Below are 23,058 nucleotides of genomic sequence, written 5' to 3' on the forward strand. Positions count from 1 at the left end.
TTAAAAGCTAGTACCAAGACTGCCCTGTTTCAGTCTACTTACAGGCTGTGTGACCTTGAATGAGTTACTTAACTTTTCTGTGCCTCAGTTTCTCCATCTGTAACACAGGGGATAATGGTATCCTTTTCTCCCACTGATGTTAGGATTAAATGAGTAATGTGCTTAGAATTTTGACTGGGATAATCAGTGCTTGATAAATATTAGCTAAAAAAAATTTTTAGAGGAACATATTGCAATTCAACAGTTTTTATTTTAATTTTATTTATTTATTTATTTATTTATTTATTTATTTAGACAGAGAGTCAGGAAGAGGGGCAGAAGAGAGAGGGAGAGAGAAAGAATCTCACAAGGGGCAGAGAGGGAGAGAGAGGGAGAAAGAGAGAAACAGGGCTCACCCAATGTGGAGCTTGAACTCAAGCTCCTGAGCTGAAGTCTGATGCTTAACTGACTGAGCCATCCAGGTGTTGAGAGAGAGAGAGAGAGAGAGAGAGAGAGAGAGAGGAGAATCTTAAGCTGGTTCTATGCACAGCACAGAACTGGATATGGGGTTCGATCCCACAACCCTGGGATCATGACCTAAGCTGAAATCAAGAGTTGGACACTCAACCAACTGAGTCACCCAGGTGCCTCCATCCAAAGTGGGTTTTTTTTTTTTTTCAAGTAATTTAATTTTTTAAGTACTCTTTAAAGTTTTTTTTTCTAAAGTAATTTAATTTTTTAAGTAATCTCTACACCCATGTTGGGCTCAGACTCACAACCTTAAGATCAAGAGTCGCATGCTCTACTGGCAGAGCTAGCCAGGCACCCCTAGCTAAAAAATTTTTAAATCCAATTTCAGAGTGTTATCCAAGCCCACGGTTCCATCTAATATATCTTCCAGGTATTTTCATAAGGCCTTCAGTATCTAAAATAGATCACAGCCTTACTGCTGCAAGACCTTTGATTGTAACTGTAAGCTGTTAGAAAAATCATGCCTTGCCAAGAATGCTGAAAGTTTCCGTAGAACCAAAATCTTTTAGCTCTAAAATTTTAATTTTTTCCACTCTATGAAAATATTTCTAAAATGCTTAGGACATTTTTCTGCCCTCACACACATCATTTTCTGCCAACTCCACCATCACAATGACTCAGTCTGTTTCTACAACATTAATTACTGCACAAAGTGCTACAAAGCACTTACATTTAAGAGGCCACTGTGCTTTTTAGTGGTCTTTTGTCTGCTCTTTCATATTTTCCCATCTCCTTCCTCATTGTCAAGGCATCAGCTGTCAATTCACACTGTTGCCAGTGTTCTCCTGTGACAAACACTGCTCCCATTTTATGTAAACTAGGATCCCATGACATGCTAGAGTGGGGTTTCAAATAAACACAAGTTCTGTGTGGTGAGAGTTTTTTTTTTTTAATGTTTATTTATTTTTGAGAGAGAGAGATAGATAGACAAAGAGAGACAGAGTGCAAGCAGGGAAGGGACAGAGACGGGGACACAGAATCTGAAGCAGGCTCCAGGCTCTGAGCTGTCAGCACAGAGCCCAATGCAGGGCTTGAACCCACAAACTGCCAGATCACAACCTGGGCTGAAGTTGGATGCCTAACTGACTGAGGCACCCGGGAGCCCCTGTGGGGTGAGAGTTTTAAAGAGTTTTCTTGTAAAGGAACGTGCACAGAATTTGTGTCACCTATGGTAGCCACAAATGACCACTATGAACATGCACTTGAGGAATTATTTTGTGGAGGGTCCAATGTTGGGCACTTTACATTCATTAGTCTATTGAATCTTCGAAAGAACCCATTTTACAGATGCTGAATACAAGGCTTTAGGGAGATAAAAGTAGCTGAAGACCACACAGTGATAAAGTGGTGGTATGAAAATTTGAACCTAGTATGTTGGACACCTGAGTCTGGTGGTCAGAAAGTGCTCCCAACCCCGACCCACACTTTCTTTTTCCCAAGCTAAGTCAAGCTGCATAACCTAGGGGGCAGCAGCACATGTTGACATTCTCAAGCTCTCAAATCCCCTCCAGGCAGCTCAAGTTATTATCAGGATGGCCTGCCCCAGGTAAGTTGTCTAGCTCTCCTTTATTTCACAGAACTAACTTTGAAGTGAAGGCATGCTACTGATAAACACAGGAACATCTGTAGCTATCAGCTGTATGAGAAACAGCCTCCATCTACTGAGGGAACCAGTGTTGATTAATCGCTAACCTAGCTGGTGCCTTCTGAGTTTTCTAGCATCAGCCTCTGAATGTGGGAAATAGTCTTTTTAAAGTAACCAAGCCTCTGTTATTGTTGTGAGGTTATTATAGTTCATCTGGCCAGGTCTCCAATTTCCATAGCCCGGGTGGTGTCAGATGACAAGGGAATACTGCTTTAGTTTGAATGCTGATGGAGCACAGTGACATCTTTCAAATGCAGATTTCAACATTTCAGTTTCTAAATGTGGATTTCTTTTAAATTATTGTGACCCTAACCATTTGCTTTTTATCTGTCTCCTCAATCAGCAGGTGTGTTTTTTTTTTCTCCTTCCTTGTCTTCCAATTATTTGTTTAAATCTTGTAATTGTTTCCCCAGCTCTCCACCAAGCCTTGTGGGGAAAGGATTTAGTATTTCTTTTTGTAGAATAATGACACCAAGGTCTTTTTCTTTCTCAAACTAGGATAGACCAAGTAGTAAATCCAGCATTATAGGAGGCCCAGGAATGTTGTTTAATCCCATTAGGCCTTGCCTTTCTGGGTAAAAATCATCAGGAAAACTGCAAACCAAACTTTTTTTTAAATTAATTTACTTTTTAAAATATTTTAGTTAGTTAACATACAGTGCAATACTGGTTTCAGAAGTAGAATTTAGTGATTCCTCACTTACTTACAACACCCTGTGCTCATGGACAAGGCTCCATCACCCATCTAGCTCGTCCCCCACCCACCTCCTTCCATCAACCCTGTTTGTTCTCTGTTGTTAAGAGTCTCTGGTGGTTTGTTTTCCCTCTCTTCTCTTTTTCTGCAAACCAAACTTGAGAGGAGCACCTGGGAGAAGAATTGTTACCACGGCAGATTCCTCAGAGCCCCCAGTCGGAATGCCTTCATTTCTTTCCTTCTGATCTGCACTATGGGCCAGATTTATCACACGGTATTCTGTCTTCAGTTACAAAGCAGGGATGGCACTGAGGTCTTCTTTGCATCCCTCCGACACTCTTCCCATGCCAAACATAATCCCTTGCACAGAGTGTACACTCTATTTCTCGTTTAAATATTTATTGGACACCTACCTATAAAGACAGGCGCTGCATTAGGCTCTGGGGATTCAGTCTTGAATGTTTGCTGAACTGACTTGTAGATAAAAGGAAACCATGAAAATGCAAAGCCATTATCCAACTGGACCATAGGGATGTTTCCTTTTGCTCTTTGGTGGCAATTTTTAATTAAATGTGCATAGGCATTAAGTGATAGAAGCCAAAATGACAGAAGGCTCACTGCCTCCAAGAAGTTCCTGAACAGGTCCTGCCTGGAGGAAGGAAGGGCTTTCATGCTGTGTGTGCCACGGTGCCCAGCTGGCAAGGTGCAGGCTTGCTCAGCTCACCTTTCTAAGCCTTTCCCGGCATCCTGTGACAGATTTCCCTTCTCCTTCTGCATAGGATACATAGTGAGCATTATTAGCTCTTTATCTAAATGACTAAAGGGGCATTTCAAGAACTCCTTTTTGAGGTGAATAGCAGTTTTCCAGAATCTAGAACAACGGACCTAAAATTAAATGGGTCTGGGTTATTTAATGTTAAAGAGTCCTGGAACATCTGTAGAAGAGACACTAATTGCTTGCTATTTTAATAAATTGGTATTGGTTCTAATGAGTTGATTTATTTTAAAAAAGTAGAGCACACATCAAGGGCTGAAGATGGGTTTGAGCTGAGGGGAGACTGTCACTTGGGGTTAGGGAGGAGGCGGAACGTTTTAACCTGAGAGCAGAATCTTCTTGTGGTTTAACAGATGAGGTCTCTGCATTTTATAAATTGTGGAGTCATCCAGGGGCCTCGTTTCCAGGATTTCCTCTCTTCATATTTATGAGACCGACAGGTTTATTCTGCCGAAAGTTCAGAGAACTATAGGTCACGGTGCAGATTTTTCTACAAAGAGCTTACTGTACAGAACTGAGTCCCACTCAAAGGCTTGAGCAACTTTTTCGCTGATGACATTAGGAATTTTAGGCAACTAAGAAATAAGCTTTAGGGATGTCTCTGACTTTGGTTAAATGCAAATAAATAAAAACATTGTTAAGATAAAGATTGTTTAGGTGATATGAATGCCTATGAGCAAGTAAATCAGAATTCTGGTGACAAAAGTTGTTTTTTGACAAAAGTGGTGTTTCAGGCTCTGCCTCTGGGCAAGGGTCATTACACCAGGATTCATAATTTCTAATAAAGGAGGTCTAAGAAACCTCAGAAATAGGAAGTGATATTTTGTGCATATGGGTATTTTTCTGGAGTATAGGTTCATAGCCCTCATGATTCCCAAAGGATCCATGAACTAAAACAACATGAAGACTGTTCTTGTTTTCTTCCTTTTATCTTTCTTTCTTTCCTTCCTTCCTTCTCTCCTTCCTTCCTTCCTTCCTTCCCTCCTCCTCCTTCCTTCCCTCCCTTTATTTCTTTTTCTTAATTGTATGCATTTTCTTCAGGATGACCTAAGGCCTTAAACATTCTCAGCAAGCAAGTGGCTGGTCTTTGGCAAGTGGGTACCTACTACTGGAAGATTAAGGACTTGCTCAGCATGAATCCTGCACACACACATACGGATTTAAGTCTTATGGTAACGTATGATTATTCTTATTACGATTATTGAAACAAGGAATGATAATCTTAACGCCCATTTAACCTTAGTTTGTTCTTGCTGCACCATACTTGTCTCCTGTGTTACTCTTTCCTTGTATTGTTACCTCTATAAAATGTTTTTGGAATGAGGAGAGAGGTAGGGAGGGGGGGATGGGAAACCAAAATGAAATAATTTCACGTTGCATCCAAACCCTGCACACGTTGCATACAATGCCTGCACAGTGAAATCACTGTTTTGTTTTTTCAATTCACGCAGCTGGCATTCTTTCCTGCACCATTTTATCTTTTCAATTCCACAGCCTACCTTTGCTGTTGAGCCCCCACTATTCACCGGACTCTGTGTTAGGAATATAAAAAGAGGATGACAAGGCTCCTGCTCTTAAGCTTACATCCCATATGTTAGAGAAATAGATTCTACTGGGTGAGTACTCCCTGGTTAAAAGAAAACTGAGAAGATATTTCCAAAGAACATATACAAATAGCCAATAAGCACATGAAAAGACGCTCATAGTCATTAGCCACGTAAATCAAAAGCACTATGAAATACCACTTCACACTCACTAGAATGGGTATAATAAAAAAGACAGACAGTCACAACTGTCAACAAAGATGTGGCGAGACTGGAACCCTCATACATTGCTAGTGGGGATGTAAAATGGTGCAGTCATTTTGGAAAACTTTGGCAGTTCTTCAAACTGTTAAATATGGTTACCATATGACTCAGCAATTTCTTTCCTAGGTATATACCCAAAAGAACCGAAAGCATATTCATGAAAAACTGTTACATGAATGTTCATAGCATTTATATAATAGCCAAGAACCAGAAACTATGCAAATGTCCATCACCTGTGAATGGATAAACAAAATGTATAACCATACCAAGCAAGACTTTAATAAAGAAAAAGCTGGAGGTGGCAGGTGTGAAGAGGTAGATGGGAACTCTGTACTCTCCATTCAGTTTTTCTGTAAACCTAAAATTGCTCCAAAAAAAGTCCACTTAAAACTGTGGTATAGCTATACAATGGGATATTACTGAGCCACAAAAATGAGTGAAATACTAATGCATGCTACATTGATGAACTGTGAAACATTATGCTAAGCGAAAGCAGCCAAATACAAAAGGCCATGTACTGTATGATTCCATTTATATAAGATGTCCAGAATGGGCAGGCCCACAGAGACAGAGTAAGTTAGTGGTTGCCAGGGGCTGGGGAAAAGGGAGAGCAGAGAGTAGTTGCTAATGGGTAGGAGGTTTCTTTTGGGAGATGATAAAAATGTTCTGAAATTTGATAGTGGTGATGTTTGCATAACTTTTTGAATAAACTACAAACCAGTTAATTGTATACTTTAAAAGGGTGAATACTATGGTACGTGAATTATATCTCAATTTTAAAAAGAACCACTGAGCTGGAGGAGGGAGGGGGGTAGTTCCTGTCCTTGGGTACACAAGGTAATGGTTTATTTGCTGGCTCTAATCACATCACATTCTTTTAACTCATTGTCTCGGTCTTAAGCATTGAAGGTATCCAACACTTTTTCTACAATAATCATCTTTCCCTTTTATATTCTGACTTCCCCCTTTCTTTTTCATATTATTTCAAAGCAAAGGACTATTAACGAACTCATCATGACTACCATTTATCAAGAGCCTAAGAAAGGGGATTTTTTTTTTCACACCGTTTAAGTTGTATTCTGAGACTAAACAACATTGTCTTTGGTTGACCAAACGCAAGATGAAGAATAATCCATTAAGATGCGCTGAGCAAATCAGTTATTCAGGAAGAACAAAAGCAGACAGAGATGGAAGAGGACACAGGACCAAGCCTTGGCTCCAATGAAATAAAGCTGTCTATAGCTCCTTGCACAATAATGCCATCACCAAACAAAAATGAGAAGACAAACGTACAGAATGAGGACTCCTATAAGTCATTAATCTGTCTTTTCAGTCTCATAAATACGTACAGCATTCACTGTGGGTGTCCAAGAAAATAACTCAATATGGCAGCTCTCAATGCCAACGCTCAGAGATTTTTACTTTAAAGTTATAACTTTAGTTTTACTAAAACTGTACTTATTCATATAACGTATATATTTCTGGGATGTAAAATATTTATTTATATATTGCAAATTCTGAGAACTGACATTTTCTGGTGTTCATGGTGTCTCACCCATTGTAATAAAAATCTCCATTTCATCTCATATTTTACAATATTGAACATCTATATGTATACATATAACATCATATTCATATTTAATTTTTTAAAAGCAAATAAAATAACTAGGCCAGTAAGTATGCCCAGCCCTATAGATCTGCATCGAGATTTCCTGTTTTCATCATCTGTAGGCACTTTAGGTGGTTCCAAGTAATTTCATCGTATAATTTCTGCTAGAATTACATAGTATAAATGTGTTAGACCATCCAGTTTACATTTCTCCAAATTTGCTCTTTTTTCTATGTCTATATAATGCACACATGTCCCTACACTTACTCAATTATTAACAATAAGTACACAAAATATTCCACTCTCTGCCCACTTCCTTAAAAAAAAAAAAAGAGAGATGTTTCTGGGTAGTGGGTATAACATCAATATAGTATTCTTTGTCTTGATATACAAGTGCTTTGTTTCAAATGTGAAATCACCCCAGTCATATTGTTCTGAGAAAAACATTAAGAGTAAGTGCATTTACCTGGCTTTACAAGGCCTGACTTTGGTTCCTTCTTATATCGAGATGACTGGATGCTTCCTTCACTAACCATTCCAACTGTGCATTTCTTTCTGGAAAAGTCTTCATCACTTCCAGGGCAAAAGCCAACAGGGCTGTTTCCGGTATCCGAGGGTGTCTTCACAGGAGACACTGACTGGCTACTGGGACAGCCTGTGTCATCTGGAAGACAGGAATCAATAAGTGTTTAATGAGGAGGAGGAAATCAATGATGGCAAAGAGAAGCCATGCAGTGAGCCATGCACACGTGCACTCACACACACGTGCACGGCTCAGGAGGCTCTGGGTTAATGCCTGGGGATGCCTCTCCTTTTATTTTCCATATTTTGGCCAATTGTGTTAACAAAGAAAATATCAGCTATCATAGAACATATTTTAAGGCAAAATCTTCTAAGCTTTTTGGACCACAAGTATTCCTGTAGCATTCATGTTGTCAACACGTAAAGATTTGTCTGTTTTAACGCTTTAGGTAGTATCCTTTTGGGTCAAAACTTGTCTATAGATTTTTTCATGCAGTTAGTAATAAAAAGTTCACCATAGCAACTTGGGGGCATTAGTGGGAACTCTTCAGAGGTGTTTGTGTTAGGAAAAAAACGTTACTTGAATATCACTGACCACATCCAGTTTTCGATTACTTGGCTTATCAACTGGTCAATAGAGTTTGAGAGGTAACAGAGTTGGCTTTTGGAGTTCAAGGGAGCAGAAAAAAGTGATCCTGTTTTATTACCATACATACCCACCCAAAATATATTATTCCAATATCTTGCTGTCTGTGCTAAACTGGTAAAATGAAAATAATATTCAATTAGAAACTTTCTATAACCTATAACTTTCAAGTTATAGATTATAACTATGATCATTATTATAAGCTACCATGTATGATATGAAATGACCTGTGTAGATGCTTATTAAGCAAACAGGAAAGTCATAGCTGGCTCCTATAAATGCTTTCCATAATATTCATCGTGGTTGGTTAATTCATTTATACTTTGATGATGAGAACTGTATGGGAATTTAAAGTAAATCAATATTACTTAAAAGTATGTCAAATCAAAATAGTCAATTAGTGGTAAATATTCATTAATAAATAATTCTTCATTATACAGAAATATTTTGACGGCAGGGTTACTTTGGTAACTCATAAGAGAAAAAAATGAATAAAGACTTTTAGTACTAAACTTTAGAACTATTATATTTTTATGAATATTAAAAGAATTAAAATAATTTGCTCCCCATGAAAGACCATCTTAAACTCCATAGCTTTTTTAATAAAGACTGAAAGAGAACTAGGCATGAATAAAATATACTGGTTGCCTGAAATAAGATGACTAGAATCCATATAAAAAGTAATTGCCATTGTTTCATTTTTGGCTTTTATTTCAGTTTTTATGAAACTGATATTAAGAAATATCCTAGTTTCTGGAACAAAGTGAACTTGGCACTGCTAAAATGATTTGTTTCTCCTAATATCCTTTTTTCCTTTTTACTTTTGGACATACTATACACACAGGACCTCAATGGTCCATTCTTGGAAGTGGATGGTTTTTAGTGCACTGTTCATGCCTTCTGCCTTGGCTGCTCTTTTATTTCTTTTCTTTTATTTTTTTTAATTTTTTTTTAACGTTTATTTATTTTTGAGACAGAGAGAGACAGAGCATGAACAGGGGAGGAGCAGAGAGAGAGGGAGACACAGAATCTGAAACAGGCTCCAGGCTCTGAGCTGTCAGCACAGAGCCCGACGCGGGGCTTGAACTCACGGACCGTGAGATCGTGACCTGAGCCGAGGTCGGACGCTTAACCGACCAAGCCACCCAGGCACCCCTTGGCTGCTCTTTTAAAAATGCCAGTTCTTACCAAACTCCAGAAGAAATTTTGGCCCTGAATTACAGTGATGAGAACCCCTCTGGGCTGCTACCTCTCAACTATTTCATCAAGTATTGTCCCTGCCTTTTTCTCACATTTGCATGCCTCATGCTTCAACCCAAAGAAATCCTAGTTTCCCTCTAAAGGTGCAAAGCTGCTAATTACTCAGACAGATTCCAGCAATTTTACAAGGCTCAACAGGTCTGTACATTGCCTCAGGAGGTCCTCTGTTCTTGATTCCTCCGATCCCAAAACAGATAAACCCAAGCAAATGAGGTCTAATCATTCAAAAATACCCACTGCCTTTAAAATTATTTCCTTATGAGTCACTTCCATAAATTACTCCTTTGGAAAGAAAGATGGCCCAAATAGAAATCCATGCTTCAAATTCTCTACCCTAAAATGTAATTTTTCTTGAAAACTCTCAGACTCAAGGGAACAAAGTCCAACAATGTCCAGTATTGAGAAACACTGTCAAAATTATAATTTAAATAGATAGAAAGCAAATGTGTTTTGTTGGTTCTATTATCATTTTGCCAGGAATATGTATAAACCATGTTTTCAGTACTAATAATGTTAAGGATTAAGTGCTAGGTCTGGTGAAAAATTGGGACCTGAAATTATATAGAAAAGTGGCAGTTTAGGGAAGGCAGAAGTACATGGAATGTGTGCTTCACCTATATTTACAGCTAGTATCTCCAGGAGAAGGGATTTAGAAGATGAATACTTAAATAAATCTGACGTAGGTACTACATACAGCATCTGAATCACTACATAAACTGGTGTTCACCCACATCTCTTAACTGTCTAGTACTGCCCTTCATCTTGAGGGGGAAACAATAGACATGATCTTTCATTGGTTAAACAAACATATACATATATATAGCAAGTCTTGGCACTGAACCAGCCCACAGGCATTATACCCAGCCCCCACACTGATGGAGCTTATAAATAAGCAAAAGGGATTGGGTAAATATCACTTACAATACATAGTTCCTGTAAATTGGCAAGTTTGTTAAAGCAAATCCATACTCAAGAAAGTCGGTGAGTTATCAGAGAAGTTTGGGGGTATTCACCTGTTTTGTCTCATGGGATCAATACTAACAAAAGAATCTGGTTTTAGACAGGGCAAGGCCATTAAATTTCCTACTAGAGAGAATAAACTTTAAGTCATGCAAAGTAAGACCCTAGCAAAGGCAACAGAAGCCCCTGTACCAGGGAGTCATCCGGTAACCTGAGGCACCTGAGGTATTTTCCTCTGGTAGCACTGAAAAAGTCATTATTTTTTCAACAAGTCTTGCTTAAGATTCCTTTCCCCCTTTCCCTCCCCTTCCTTGCTCTTCCTCCTCCTCCTTTTTAACATCATGGTTTCAGTTGGAGGCAGACTACTAGTCCAGATGAAGATGATACTCCTTTCCAAAATTCTATGTAAAATATTCTCCCTTCACATTTACTGTAAGATTCTAAGAAGACTGCAGCCAAGTTGATGGTTTTTGGTTATTCATGTCTAATCTTACTATGTGCCAAACTACATGTGGATCAAGCACATACTTAAAGAGATTTATTTATTAAACCCACTTCAGTTAAACCCTTTGAGTACGCCTTCTGTTTCCTGCTGCTACTAGCTGAGTTTGTCCTGTGGAATCCATAGATTTATAACCACAGAATTTATAATTATGGCTTTTTTGGTTATGTTAGTATAAAGAAATTATCAATGACAAAAATTTCTAAGACAACGCCATGAGGAAACTATTTCAGGGCAGGAAATGACTGAAATCCTGAATGATCTACCCAAAAAGTGTGGAGTGTTTCAAATTTCCAGAAAAATGCCTGAGAAAAACAAGAACATTTCAGCCTGGCTTTGGCATAGGGAACCTTTCCTGAAAGGCTTTAGGAAAAGCATGTGGAAGACTGTCAGTCTATTGGAGAGGGAGAAGTTTTTCTTTTAAAACACACACACACACACACACACACACACACACACACACACCTCTACCACAGCGCTTACACAATTGAGCTTTTACACTTCTTTATTATTCACAGTAAGTATAACTTCATTAAAAAAAAAACATACAACAAGACCAAGTTTCATGTTTTACACATTGTGATCCATTTGAAAATACAGGATAACTTCCTTCTGAGGTAAATAATTTTAAATCCCACTTAAATAGGCCCAGGATGGTCCCTGGTGGAGCAGGGGTAAAGGTGACTCTTATCAAGGCTTTTGATCACCACCTATAATGAAGGAGACTAATTTACATTTCCTTCTTGATTTATATTAAGGAATAGGTTATTTTGTTCTTGTTCATTTGCTCTGAATCTGTCAACACACAGGATTAAGGATAAAGAAAGAATACTCATAGATCCAGGAAGTTCCACAAGCTGTGGCCTATCTAAAGTCCTGTAAAGAAACAGACCTACTAAATAGTTTCCAAATTGTTGTTAAGGAAAGAAAATGTTGAGGTCTATAAAGACAGATGAGACAAAATTATTATAATTTTGTAGCCTGGGGATTGTTTTAAAAAAATGTCCTTTAATCTATTTTTCCTCTTTTTACATTACAAGCTCTTTAAGAATATGGGACATAGTTAATAATTGTACAATTATAATTCTGAAAAAATGTGTATGTAAGTATATTTTAAAATAATTTGTATCTTGGGGCACCTGGGTGGCTCAGTTGGTTACGCATCCGACTCTTGATTTTGGGTCAGGTCACGATCTCACAGTTTATGGGATCGAGCCTTGCATCAGGCTCTGCGCTAACAGTGCAGAGACTGCTTGAGAGTCTCTCTTTCCCTCTCTCTCTCTGCTAGTGCTCTCTCTCTCTCTCTCAAAAATAAATAAACTTAAATATATATATATATATATTTAAAATAATTTGTATCTTATTTTAAATGCATTAAAGGAACTTGCTAAGTTAAAGGAAATCTGTTGGGGTTGTTAAAATTTTAACTTACTATTTATTTATTATTTATTTTAATGTTTATTTATTATTGAGAGAGAGAGAGAGAGGAGACAGAGCACAAGCAGAAAGGCAGAGAGACAGGGAGACACAGAATCCGAGGCAAGCTCCAGGCTGTCAGCACAGAGCCCGATGTGGGGCTTGAACCCACAAATGGTGAGATAATGACCTGAGCCAAAGTCAGATACTTAACTGACTAAGCCATCCAAGTGCCCCTAACTTAATCCTTAAAATCATAAAAGTAATAATTCTTAATGCAGAGGATCTAGATAGAGTACAGAAGAGTACAAAGAAGTAAAAAGAGAAAATAAACAGACAATAGTTTCCTATAACAGGAAAAATATTTAACAATTTTGCATATTTCTTATTGATCTTTTAATTATGCATATGGTTTACTTTCTCTCTTGCTTTTTAAAGCTCTGTTTCAACATATAGTATAGACAGTTTCATTACTCTGTTACTGAATACTTTCCCCAGGAACCTGTTAGGCTATAAAGAAAGAAGCTGTTAAAGACTGACAGGAGCCAACACAAAAGGGCCCACATTGGCCAAAGATGGGACAATTTGAGCATCAGAAAGAATACATAATTAATGCCAGCTGACTGATAACCACTGGATACACAAAAAAATTCTGTGAGCTCAGAGTCATAAAAATAGGAAACTACAGAGAGAAAGAAGGACCCTTTTCACCTAAAAGAATGCCAACACACTGGAAATCATTGGCAGTGATCTAGGGACCAATTCTTTATATTGAACTGTGGCAATTAAAAGGAAAGAAAAAACTAGCATATATCCTGATTGAAAAACCGTTCCTGTACAAACTATATTTCAGTATAACTGAAATCCCTCACTGATATTGGAGAGTTCTCCTTTACAGAAGCATCTGGTTAATGAAAATATGTGGAATAACAGAAAGTTACTTTTTTGTAACTATTTTTTAAATGTTTATTTATTTATTTTGAGAGATAGAGAGTGCGAGCATGCAGGGGAGAGGGGCAGAGAGAGGGAGAGAGAGAATTCCAAGCAGTCTCCATATTTTGCGTGGAGCCCAATGTGGGGCTCGATCTCAAGACCATGAGATCATGCATGAGCCAAAATCAAGGAGTCAGATGCTTAATTGACTGAGCCACCCAGGTGCCCCAATTTTGTAATTGTTTCTAATGAAAGAATTGATTTAGATAACACACATCATAGATGAGCCATGAGACAATAGTCTGATAGAGAATTTCCAGTGAAGAGATCAGACCTTACCCATCTCTACCCATTCTTAGCATCACCAGTAGTGGGATAACAGACATGATGTACCTTCTGATGGGATGTCCAGATGAAACACACAGATTTCCCCATGAAGTATTCTTGCCACAGAAATTTCCCCTGAATCTAACCAAGTTTAAAGCTAATGTCCACCTTATAAAATATATGGAGAACAGAGAGTAATGAGTTAAAACAGGGGCTGGCAAGCTGCAACCTGCAGGCAAATTCTGCTTGCTGCCTGCTTTTGTAAACAGAATGTTACTGGAACACAGCCATGCTGAATCCTTTAGGTATTGTCTACTGTGGCTTTCCAGCTACAATGGCAGAGTTGAATAATTATGACACAGATCGTCTGGCTAGCACAGTCGTAAATATTTACTATTTTGTTCTTTACAGAAAAAGTTGTTTGGCCTCTGGGTTAAATGATATGAGGAAGCAAACAGACACTTCTGAAACAACTGGAGCTATTTCAATATTCTCCATGATACCAAGGAATCATGGTAATTGTGCAGTAATGAAAATGGCACTATGATTAGGTAAGAAAATGTCAATTTTTTAAAGAAATGCTTGCTGAGGTGTATAGGTAGAAATGAAATGACATGAGGCCTGGAGATTTGCTTTTTAAAATGCTTCAGCAAAGTAAACAAAGAAAAAAGGGAATAGATGTAGCAAATATGACAATATCTTGTTATTGCTTAATCTTGTCAAAGTAGATAAGCAGTATATGGGGGTCACTGTAATATTCTGTTTCTGAGTATGTTTTTAAAAGTTCCTTGGGGCGCCTGGGTGGCTCAGTCGGTTAAGCGGCCGACTTTGGCTCAGGTCATGATCTCGCGGTCTGTGGGTTCGAGCCCCGCGTCGGCTCTGTGCTGACAGCTCAGAGCCTGGAGCCTGTTTCAGATTCTGTGTCTCCCTCTCTCTGACCCTCCCCCGTTCATGCTTTGTCTCTCTCTGTCTCAAAAATAAATTTAAAAATGTTAAAAAATTTTTTTAGAAGTTCCAAAATATTTGATTTAATTTCTCAAAAACTTACTTTAAATGAGTAATTATTTAAAATAAATACAAACATATCATTTTAAAAAGTCAATTCCATCTTGTGGGTTATTTTAGGTTGTTTCTAATTTTGTCACTACTGTTGAAATTGTTTTGAATAACACATTTTAAAAATAAATCTTTGGTCAATTTTTTTTATTGTCTTACAGAACGTATATCCAAAGTGGAATTACTAAGCCCTCAAAGAAGTTTGAGACAACTTATACTCCTATTATTATTGAATGAGAGTGTCCTACTTATAAAATCCCCACAAGTATTGAATACCATTTGTTTGCATTTTTGCCAAATTAATAATGAAAAACATATTTTTGATGTTTTAGCTGCATATATTTAATTATTAGTGAAGCTTAATGTCTTTCATATGTTCACTGGATCTTTTTACTTAGTCTATGAATTGTTAGTTTGACAATTTTTCCACTAAAATGTTATGGATTTCTTATTGATCTGTAAGAAATCCTTATATATATGAAGGGCACTAATCCTTTGTTATGTTTCACTGAGTTTGCTTGTTTTTAATTTACAGTATTTTTAAAAAAAATTTTAATATTTTTGAGAGAGAGAGAGAGAGACAGCACGAGCAGGGGAGGGGCAGAAAGAGGGAGACAGAATCCGAAGCAGGCTCCAGGCTCCAAGCTGTCAGCACAGAGCCCAACGCAGGGCTGAACGCACCAACAGTGAGACCATGATCTGAGCCAGAGATTGATGCCCAACCGACTGACTAACTCACCCAGGCGCCCCTTAATTTACAATGTTTTGACATACAAACCTTCTTCTACTTCTAGTTGTCAAATCTCTCCATATTTTCCTTTGTGATTTCTTCCGATGCTTTAATGATTAGAATGTCCTTCTTCACTCCAAGATCAATTAAACATTTACTTATATTTTCTTCTAGATTTTTATAGTTTCACTCTTCATTTAAATTTAATCCATCTAGAATTCATTAATTTTTTAATGTTTTATTTATTTTTGAGAGAGAGAGAGAGAGAGAGAGAGAGAGAGAGAGAAATCGTGAGTGGGGGAGGGGCAGCAAGAGAGTGAGACCGAGAATCCAAGCAGGCTCCGCACTGACAGTGCGGAGCCTGACTTGGGGCTTGAATTCATGAATCATGAGATTCGTGATCTGAGCCCAAATCAAGAGTCAGACACTTAACTGACTGAGCCACATAGACACCCCTGGAATTCATTTTAAGAGGCGATGGGAGGTTAGATGCCAACTTTATTATTATTATTATTTAATTTTTTAAGGAAATTTATTCTTTCCATATTACTTTGCAATGTTTTTTTGGTAAAAATTTGAAATCAATGAATATTTCTTGCAAAGCGAGTATATATACATTTAAAATCCACATTTAAAAATAATAAGCTTGCCCAGTTAAGATTGTGTGTGTGTGTGTGTGTGTGTGTATCACATAATTTCCTGAGATTTAACTACAGTGCCTAACAACCAATGTCATCAAACTTTTGGTGGCAATTATGATGACCAAGTCACTACTTCATCCTTGCACCAATTCCATACAAAAGTAAAACACAGGTTATAAAGATTACAAACAAAATATTTCTTCAAAGTCCAAGAAACATTTCTGAAACTTCTGGTTCATTTTTGAATTTAGATCTTGGAGCTCATTTGTTTCCCAAAATGCTGAACTAAACAATTCCAGAAGATGTACTTAAAAATAACATCAGGCAAAGGAAAACGTGGTTTTATGCCCTGACGTCTTGAAACATTCAGTTATGGTTTGATGTTCTTCAGTGTTCATTTGAATAATTTGGGGGAAAAAAAAATCATTGTTGTTCTAAGGAAACATTAAACTACATGGAAATTTAGTTGATTCTCAGGAATGACTGAAGCATTTACAGACTACTTACTCATCCATTCAACAAATATTTACTATCTATGTGCTGGACACTGCTGTAAGTGTTAGTATTATTTCTGTTCCAGATCTTAACATTTCCCAAGACAGTCTGATGGAGACATAAAACGTCACAGTTTAAACTCATGCTTAATCTGAACCTTGTGAAATTCCTACCACAAACCATTCAAATGCACTGAAAGGATGTAGGTAAGATAAGAAAAGTGATACTTATTAAGTAGCTATCAAGTAACACTAATTTTTAATAATATTTCATAGGTGGGAAAGCTGAGGCCCAGAGAGGTTAAGAATTCCACAGTCATACAACTACTAAGTAACTAACTCAAGATTCAAACTCAGGTTTCCCTGACTCTGAAATCTGTTTTCTTCACTACTACAAGCCAGTTTCTTTCTAAAATTTTCTACCTATGTTTGTTCCAAGAGGAAACAGCAGCAATTCTGGGAATGCTCAAATTAAAAACAGACAAAGTAAGCTGTTAGAAAGAAGCCATCCCATAATAAACAGACCACAAAAATTCGAGGCAAGAAGTTCTAGCTGGTTCTAGTTTTCCAATATTCTTGCTTCAACACTGTAACCATATAATGCTTGCCATTCAGAGAATTTTGTTTCTAGATTTGAACAAGACATTTTAAACTTCTTTTCCTTTACCTAATTTTAGCATTTTTTGGAGTGAGAATTCACAAGTCTACAAGGCTTTACACTAATTGCTTCAGTATTACACAGTGTGACACTACCCAACAGCCAATGTTGAAGTGTAAGAATACCATCCATCCATCCATTCAACCATCCAATTAACCATCCATCCATCCATCCATTCAACCATCCAACTAACCATCCATCCATCCATCCATCCATCCATCCATCCATCCATCTACCCATCCATTCCTTCCACAAATAATTACTGATTTCCTATTACATGACAGGTAGTCATCTACATATTAAGGATGTCATGATGATCAAGACTCTCTAAGAGCCTTGTCCTGAAGAAGTTCACATTCTAGTGGTGGAGAGAGACAGTTAATAAACAAGTAAAAAAAGAAATACATAGAGAAGATATCTGATTGTGTTTACTATTAATGAAACAAACTGGGTGATGTTACATAGACTAGCTAGGTGGGGGGGTGGGAAGTATTTCATCAGACAGGATGTCATGGAAGGCCCTAAAGAGGTAGTATGAGCTGAGACGAAACACATGAGAAGACACTAATCATGGAAAAGGCAGGGAAAAGAACTCCAGGTAGAGGGAGCAATAAGGAGTTAGGTATATTGAGGAAACTTAAGGAAGGCCAGGAAGGGTGATAGGGAGAGAAGGACTAATGATGAGGTTGGAGGGAGGCAGAGGCCAGAGCATGTGTAAGATTATAGGCCAGGAATCCCAAGTTTATGTTAAGTGCGATGGAAGCCTTAAAGTGCATTAAGCAGATGACAACAATTTGGTTTGCGGACAACAGACTGTATTAGTGATGATATATCTAGCTAATATTTACTGAGTGCCTACTAAGTACCAGGCATGTTGTAATAAGTCTTATTAAGTTAACCTAATAACCCTTCAAGACAGGCACTAATATCATCCTGCTTTGCAGAAGGCATACGAACCTAGCACTAGAATTTAAGCCACCTGCTCGAGGTTGTAGTCAGTAACTGGTAGAGCCATGGTATGAATCCAAACAGGCTAACTCCAGAGCCTCCTTTTTAACCATTATGTAGTGTGGCCCCTTTAGGAATGAATGAGCCCAAGCATATAAACATGTGGAGCCCCTGACATGGTGGAAATCAGAGATGATAATGGTTTGACTAGGTGGTAGCTGTGAAAAAATCGAAGAAAGTAGATGGATTTGGGATTTATTTTGGAAAAATAATTGGAAGCATTTGATTCACAATAATGAAAAATAGGAAGGGATCGAGGATGTCTTCAAGTGTTTTTTGTTTTTGTTTTTTAGAGACAGAGAGAGAGCACTAGGGAGAGGGGCAGAGGGACAGAGAAAGAAAGTAAGAGAGAGAGAGAGAGAGAGAGAGAGAGAGAGAGAATCTCAAGCAGACTCCATGCTCAGTGCAGAGCCTGACATGGGGCTTGATCCCATGGATCATTACCTGAGCTGAAATCAAGAGTTGGATGCTCAAATGACTGAGCCACCCAGGCGCCCCTCTTCAAGGTTTTTTTGTGTAAGCAACTGGTCCGTGGTGGTCATTTCTGAGTTGGAGAAAAATGGGTTTATGAGCATGTAGGTGCTGCAACCAAGAATTCTGTTTTTGATATGTTAATTATGAGGTACAAACTAACCGTGAACTGGAAGATATCAACTAGGCAGTTGGATATGAGAGCCTGAAGCTCAGGGGAGAGGCCAGAAGCATCACCATCCTACAGCTGACAAATTTAGAGGTGGGAGCCCTTGGGGAGGGCAGGAGGAGGAGGGGGCAATGTGACAAGTGAGGACAAGGAGAGGGGGGAGCCAGCAATGGTGCCCAGGAAGTGACTTGAGAGGCAGGTGGAGCCTCAGAGGGGTGGGACCACAGAGGCTAAGGAGGAAAATCCTTCCTAAGGGAGGGGCTTGTTCATTTGTGTTGAGTGCTGCTGGGAAGTCACAGAAAATGAGGGCAGACAAGAGAAAGATTGGCCAGCAAGGCCACTCACATGCCTGGCAAGGGCAAATTATGGAGTTTTGCTGTGAAAAGGAGAAACAGGATGGCAGGCACAAAGAGATGAGGGGTCAAAGGAGCCTATTTCCTTTAAGGATGTGTCTACTCGAGTGAGTGTATGTGTGAGCTGGTGGAAATGAGCTGGGGAAAGTAATGCAACGAAGCCCTTCCACCAACACTTGTCACCTACCTCTATAAAAATGGAGAGTGGAGTAATTATTTAATGAATGTCTCCCTGGTTTCTTGGAGACAAAATAATCATCTCCCATGCAAACATTCCTGGGATTTCTGAGCTATTTTGGAGCTTTGAGCGCTCCCTAATGTCATTCTGGTGCATACTTCGGCGGTGGGGAAGGATGAGAGTAAGTGAAGTAAAGGAAGGCAGGTGTCCATTTCTTCATAGGACGCACGCTGTTTTGGAAAGAAGGGCCCCTACTTGGTTTTTCACCAAGCATCAAGATGTTTGATTTGTGTTAGCAGCCAGAGAAGAAGTTTGGAGGGGAAAATATCTCGGTTCCAACTAAACAGTTAATGTAGTGTGAGAAAGGACACTATGGAAGGGTTCTGGTGAGGGGGTAGCAGGTGCAGAAACAGGGGCGCAGTGTGGCTCTGTCACTGCCCCAAGACAGGGGTGCCCAGCAGGTGGTGTGTCGAGGGGATCTGTCCTGCAAGCTTCCATTTTCCATGCTTGGTCCTTTCGGAACGATGGTTCTGAAATAGGCATGTTACTAATACTTCTGATTCCCTCTCCTTAGCAATAGGGGTTTATTTGCAGTTTCTGATGCCATGCCTTTTTAAAGACTCAGTTATTTTTTTAAAGGTTCCTTGGTGGGAGAAGATGAGAGAGAGGGAGATGGGGAGGTGAGGGAGGAGCACTGGAAGGACCATCAGAAGGAAAGAGGAGACAGACAGAGACAGATCAAGAAGCTATCTCATCATCTCTTGAAGACTCTTTAACAAGGACACTGCAAACCTCTCCAAGGACACCTGAGTTAAACTTAGCTGTCTTGTAGCAACGTAAATATCGTTTCCCTTTTGTTCTATTTTTCTCACACTGAGAATCTGAATATAGTGATGGTCAGGAAGGAGGAAGGGATACAAATGAAGAAAAGTTAAGGAAAAAGCGATACTCACATAGTTCCTGTAATTGCTACTTTTGGGTTTTATCTATTAAAAAAATAATAATTGTTTCAGGTAACACATGTGTAGCATGGTTTTACTTTGTTTAAAAAAGGGAATAAAGAGAAAGAGAAATATGCTCACAAACAGTCTAATTCCAGTGACATTCATAAAATAAGGTTCTGAATTTTGAAGGTTAACCCTACAGACAAAATGTCCACCTACGAAGAATGCATTGAATAGTGTCCCTCTCTAGAGTGGAATATGTGCTGTCCTTACAATGAACGAGGGGACTTCTCTGTGCTGACAAGCAATGCCGGGAACAGGTACTGCCTGAATACACCTTCCTGGAGACCGGAGTTCTGTGGGTACTGTTCATCACTCTACATCAGCTCTCAGCACAGTGTCTTGCTCACAGCAGATGGTTCAATAAATATTCACTTAACAAATAAACAGAAAGGATCACCGATCAATATAGCATGATCTCACTTTGGCAAAAAGCAAAGCAAAATAAGTCCTATAAATGTGATTACATCTACTCTATGGGTTTGCACATTTTTATTACTTTGGAATTTTAAAAATACAATAATTAGCATTAAAATATAATCCTCACAAACACCTCAGAATAAATACAAGGGTTGGTTAGGGTCCACAGACACATGAATTCTGAGGGTTGGGTTAGAGTTTGTGAGGAATGCTAACTGTATGGTCACCCACACAAAAGGAGACAGAATAAAGACAGAGCCAGCCAGGAAAAAGGAGGAGCCCCGGGAAAATTCAGACAGCAGCGGAAAGCTGAAGGATGAGTTTCTGCAGGGAGGGGGGGTGAGTGCTGGATGAGCCCAATGACAGCACTGGGAGGCACTGGGAACCTTGGTTTGGGTTCCCTAAAAAGAAAGAGCGGTCATTCAGACCTACAAATGCAAAGAACAAATCGGTGGTTGCCAGAGGGGAGGGAAAGGGGAAGAAGGGAAAATTGGGTGAAGGGGAGTGGGAGATATAGGCTTCCAGTTAGAAAATAAATCACAAGAATAAAAGGTACGGCACAGGGAATAGTCAATGGTACTGGAATAGCGTTGTGAGCACAGCATACACAGAGGGTTCTTGAAACACTATGTTGTACACCTGAAACTAATGTAACATTGTGTGTCAACTACACTGAAAATTAAAAAAAAAAAAAAAGAGAGGAGTCAGCCTGAAAAGGACTGGCCTCCTTCTGGAACCAGAGCAGTGTGACCCCAGGCAGTGGAGCCTGGGGCACTATGACTGTCCAGCAGCTGAGGAGCAGCTGTCACTGGTGTCTCTCTCCCCTCTGGCAGAAGAGGGGCTGCACAGTATCTCCAAAGCAGGAGACAGCCAAGCCGAGCAGCAGGGGACATGTGGAGCAGTTACTGTGCCCGGGAGCCAGCAAAGCCACCTTCCAGTACAGGCATACTCAGCAGTCTTGTATAGCTGAAGTGCACCCCGTCTCCCCCAGGGTCAGTGGGAGGAGACCAGAGCTTTCTCAAAAGCACCTGGGTGGGGGAAGGGTGGGGTCGTGGCTAGTGTCCAGTTGTAGTGCTGGGAAATGTGAGTATGTAGCTTTGTGCTAAATTCCTTCTTGACTCTAACCTGGGCTGCTTTTTTCTCATGCCTTGCAAGTGCCGATTTGTGAGTGGAGCGTTTTCTGATTTTCTTAGCAAGAGATCTCTCTTCTAGCTACCCAGAGCACTGGAGTCACGGTTCTATTACAGAGATTAATTACTCTTTTTGACATTTGGAGATGCTAAACCGAGATGCCAAACTCTCAAGGACAAGAATGTTTCCTTCATTTAATAAACCCATTAAGTTGAGTATTAGGTACCATTCTAGTTGTTATTCCCCCAACTACTAAGATAGTACCTACTCTCAGTAAATTTTATTAAATGAATGAAAATACTTCACTTGTCTTACTCATAATTATGCCTTCTATCAAATTTCAATAAATACTTATTAAGCAACTGCTATATGTCAGGTATAGTGCAGGGAACTATATTGTTCCTGCCTTCACGGAGCTTAGTCTACTGGAGAGTCAGGTAACTAACTATGAAATCTAAAAACCAGGTGGGTCATGTGGTATGACAGAGGAAGCATATAGTGGCACCTAACCCAGCTGTGAAATGTATCCTTCAACTACCTACCCTATACTTACCTATATTCACCTCCAGCCTTTCTTTTCTTCCTATACATGTCTTTTGGGGTCCACCCCCAGGTTTGTTACAAAGCTAAACCTTTTCCACTCATTCTCTCAATCTCTGTGTGTGTTTATTTAATTTCTTTCTTGTTTATTTCCCCTCAGCCTAACAATCTTATCAAAATACCTGTCATTTGATAAACACTCTATCTTCACTATAAATAACACTTTTCTTAAGTTTATTTATTTTAAGAGAGAGAAAGAGAAAGTGAGCTGGGGAGGGGCAGAAAGAGGGACAGAGAAGGAGAGCAAGAATCCCAAGCAGACTCCGTACTGTCAGTGTGGAGCCCAATGTGGGGCTTGAACTCATCAACTGTGAGATCATGACCTGAGCTGAAACCAAGACTCCATTCTAACTGATTGAGCCACCCAAGAGCCCAAAATAACACTTGTTTTTATTCTACTTCTTTCCCATCCCAGTTAAGCTTGTTTTAAAAAGCTGTCTACACTGTATTTGTCACCTCCCATTCACATCTCAGCTTGATGCATTTTGGATTCCATCCCCACAATTTCCTGGGATTGTTTCTGCCTAAAATCACTGAT

General features: G+C 39.1%; 1 protein-coding gene across 3 annotated transcripts in view; it reads right to left on the reverse strand.

Annotated features, from left to right (window-relative positions):
• SYBU (syntabulin) overlaps positions 1 to 23,058 on the reverse strand; it is a 73,404-nt gene that overhangs the window by 40,775 nt on the left and 9,571 nt on the right. For all 3 annotated transcript variants that reach the window (XM_042923834.1, XM_042923832.1, XM_042923835.1), the window contains one exon: positions 7,508 to 7,705. In XM_042923834.1, coding sequence (XP_042779768.1) covers positions 7,508 to 7,705 — 198 coding nt within the window. The remainder of the gene's footprint in view (positions 1 to 7,507; positions 7,706 to 23,058) is intronic.

The sequence above is a fragment of the Panthera leo genome, chromosome F2 (assembly GCF_018350215.1).
Source record: "Panthera leo isolate Ple1 chromosome F2, P.leo_Ple1_pat1.1, whole genome shotgun sequence".
Taxonomy (NCBI): Eukaryota; Metazoa; Chordata; class Mammalia; order Carnivora; family Felidae; genus Panthera; species Panthera leo.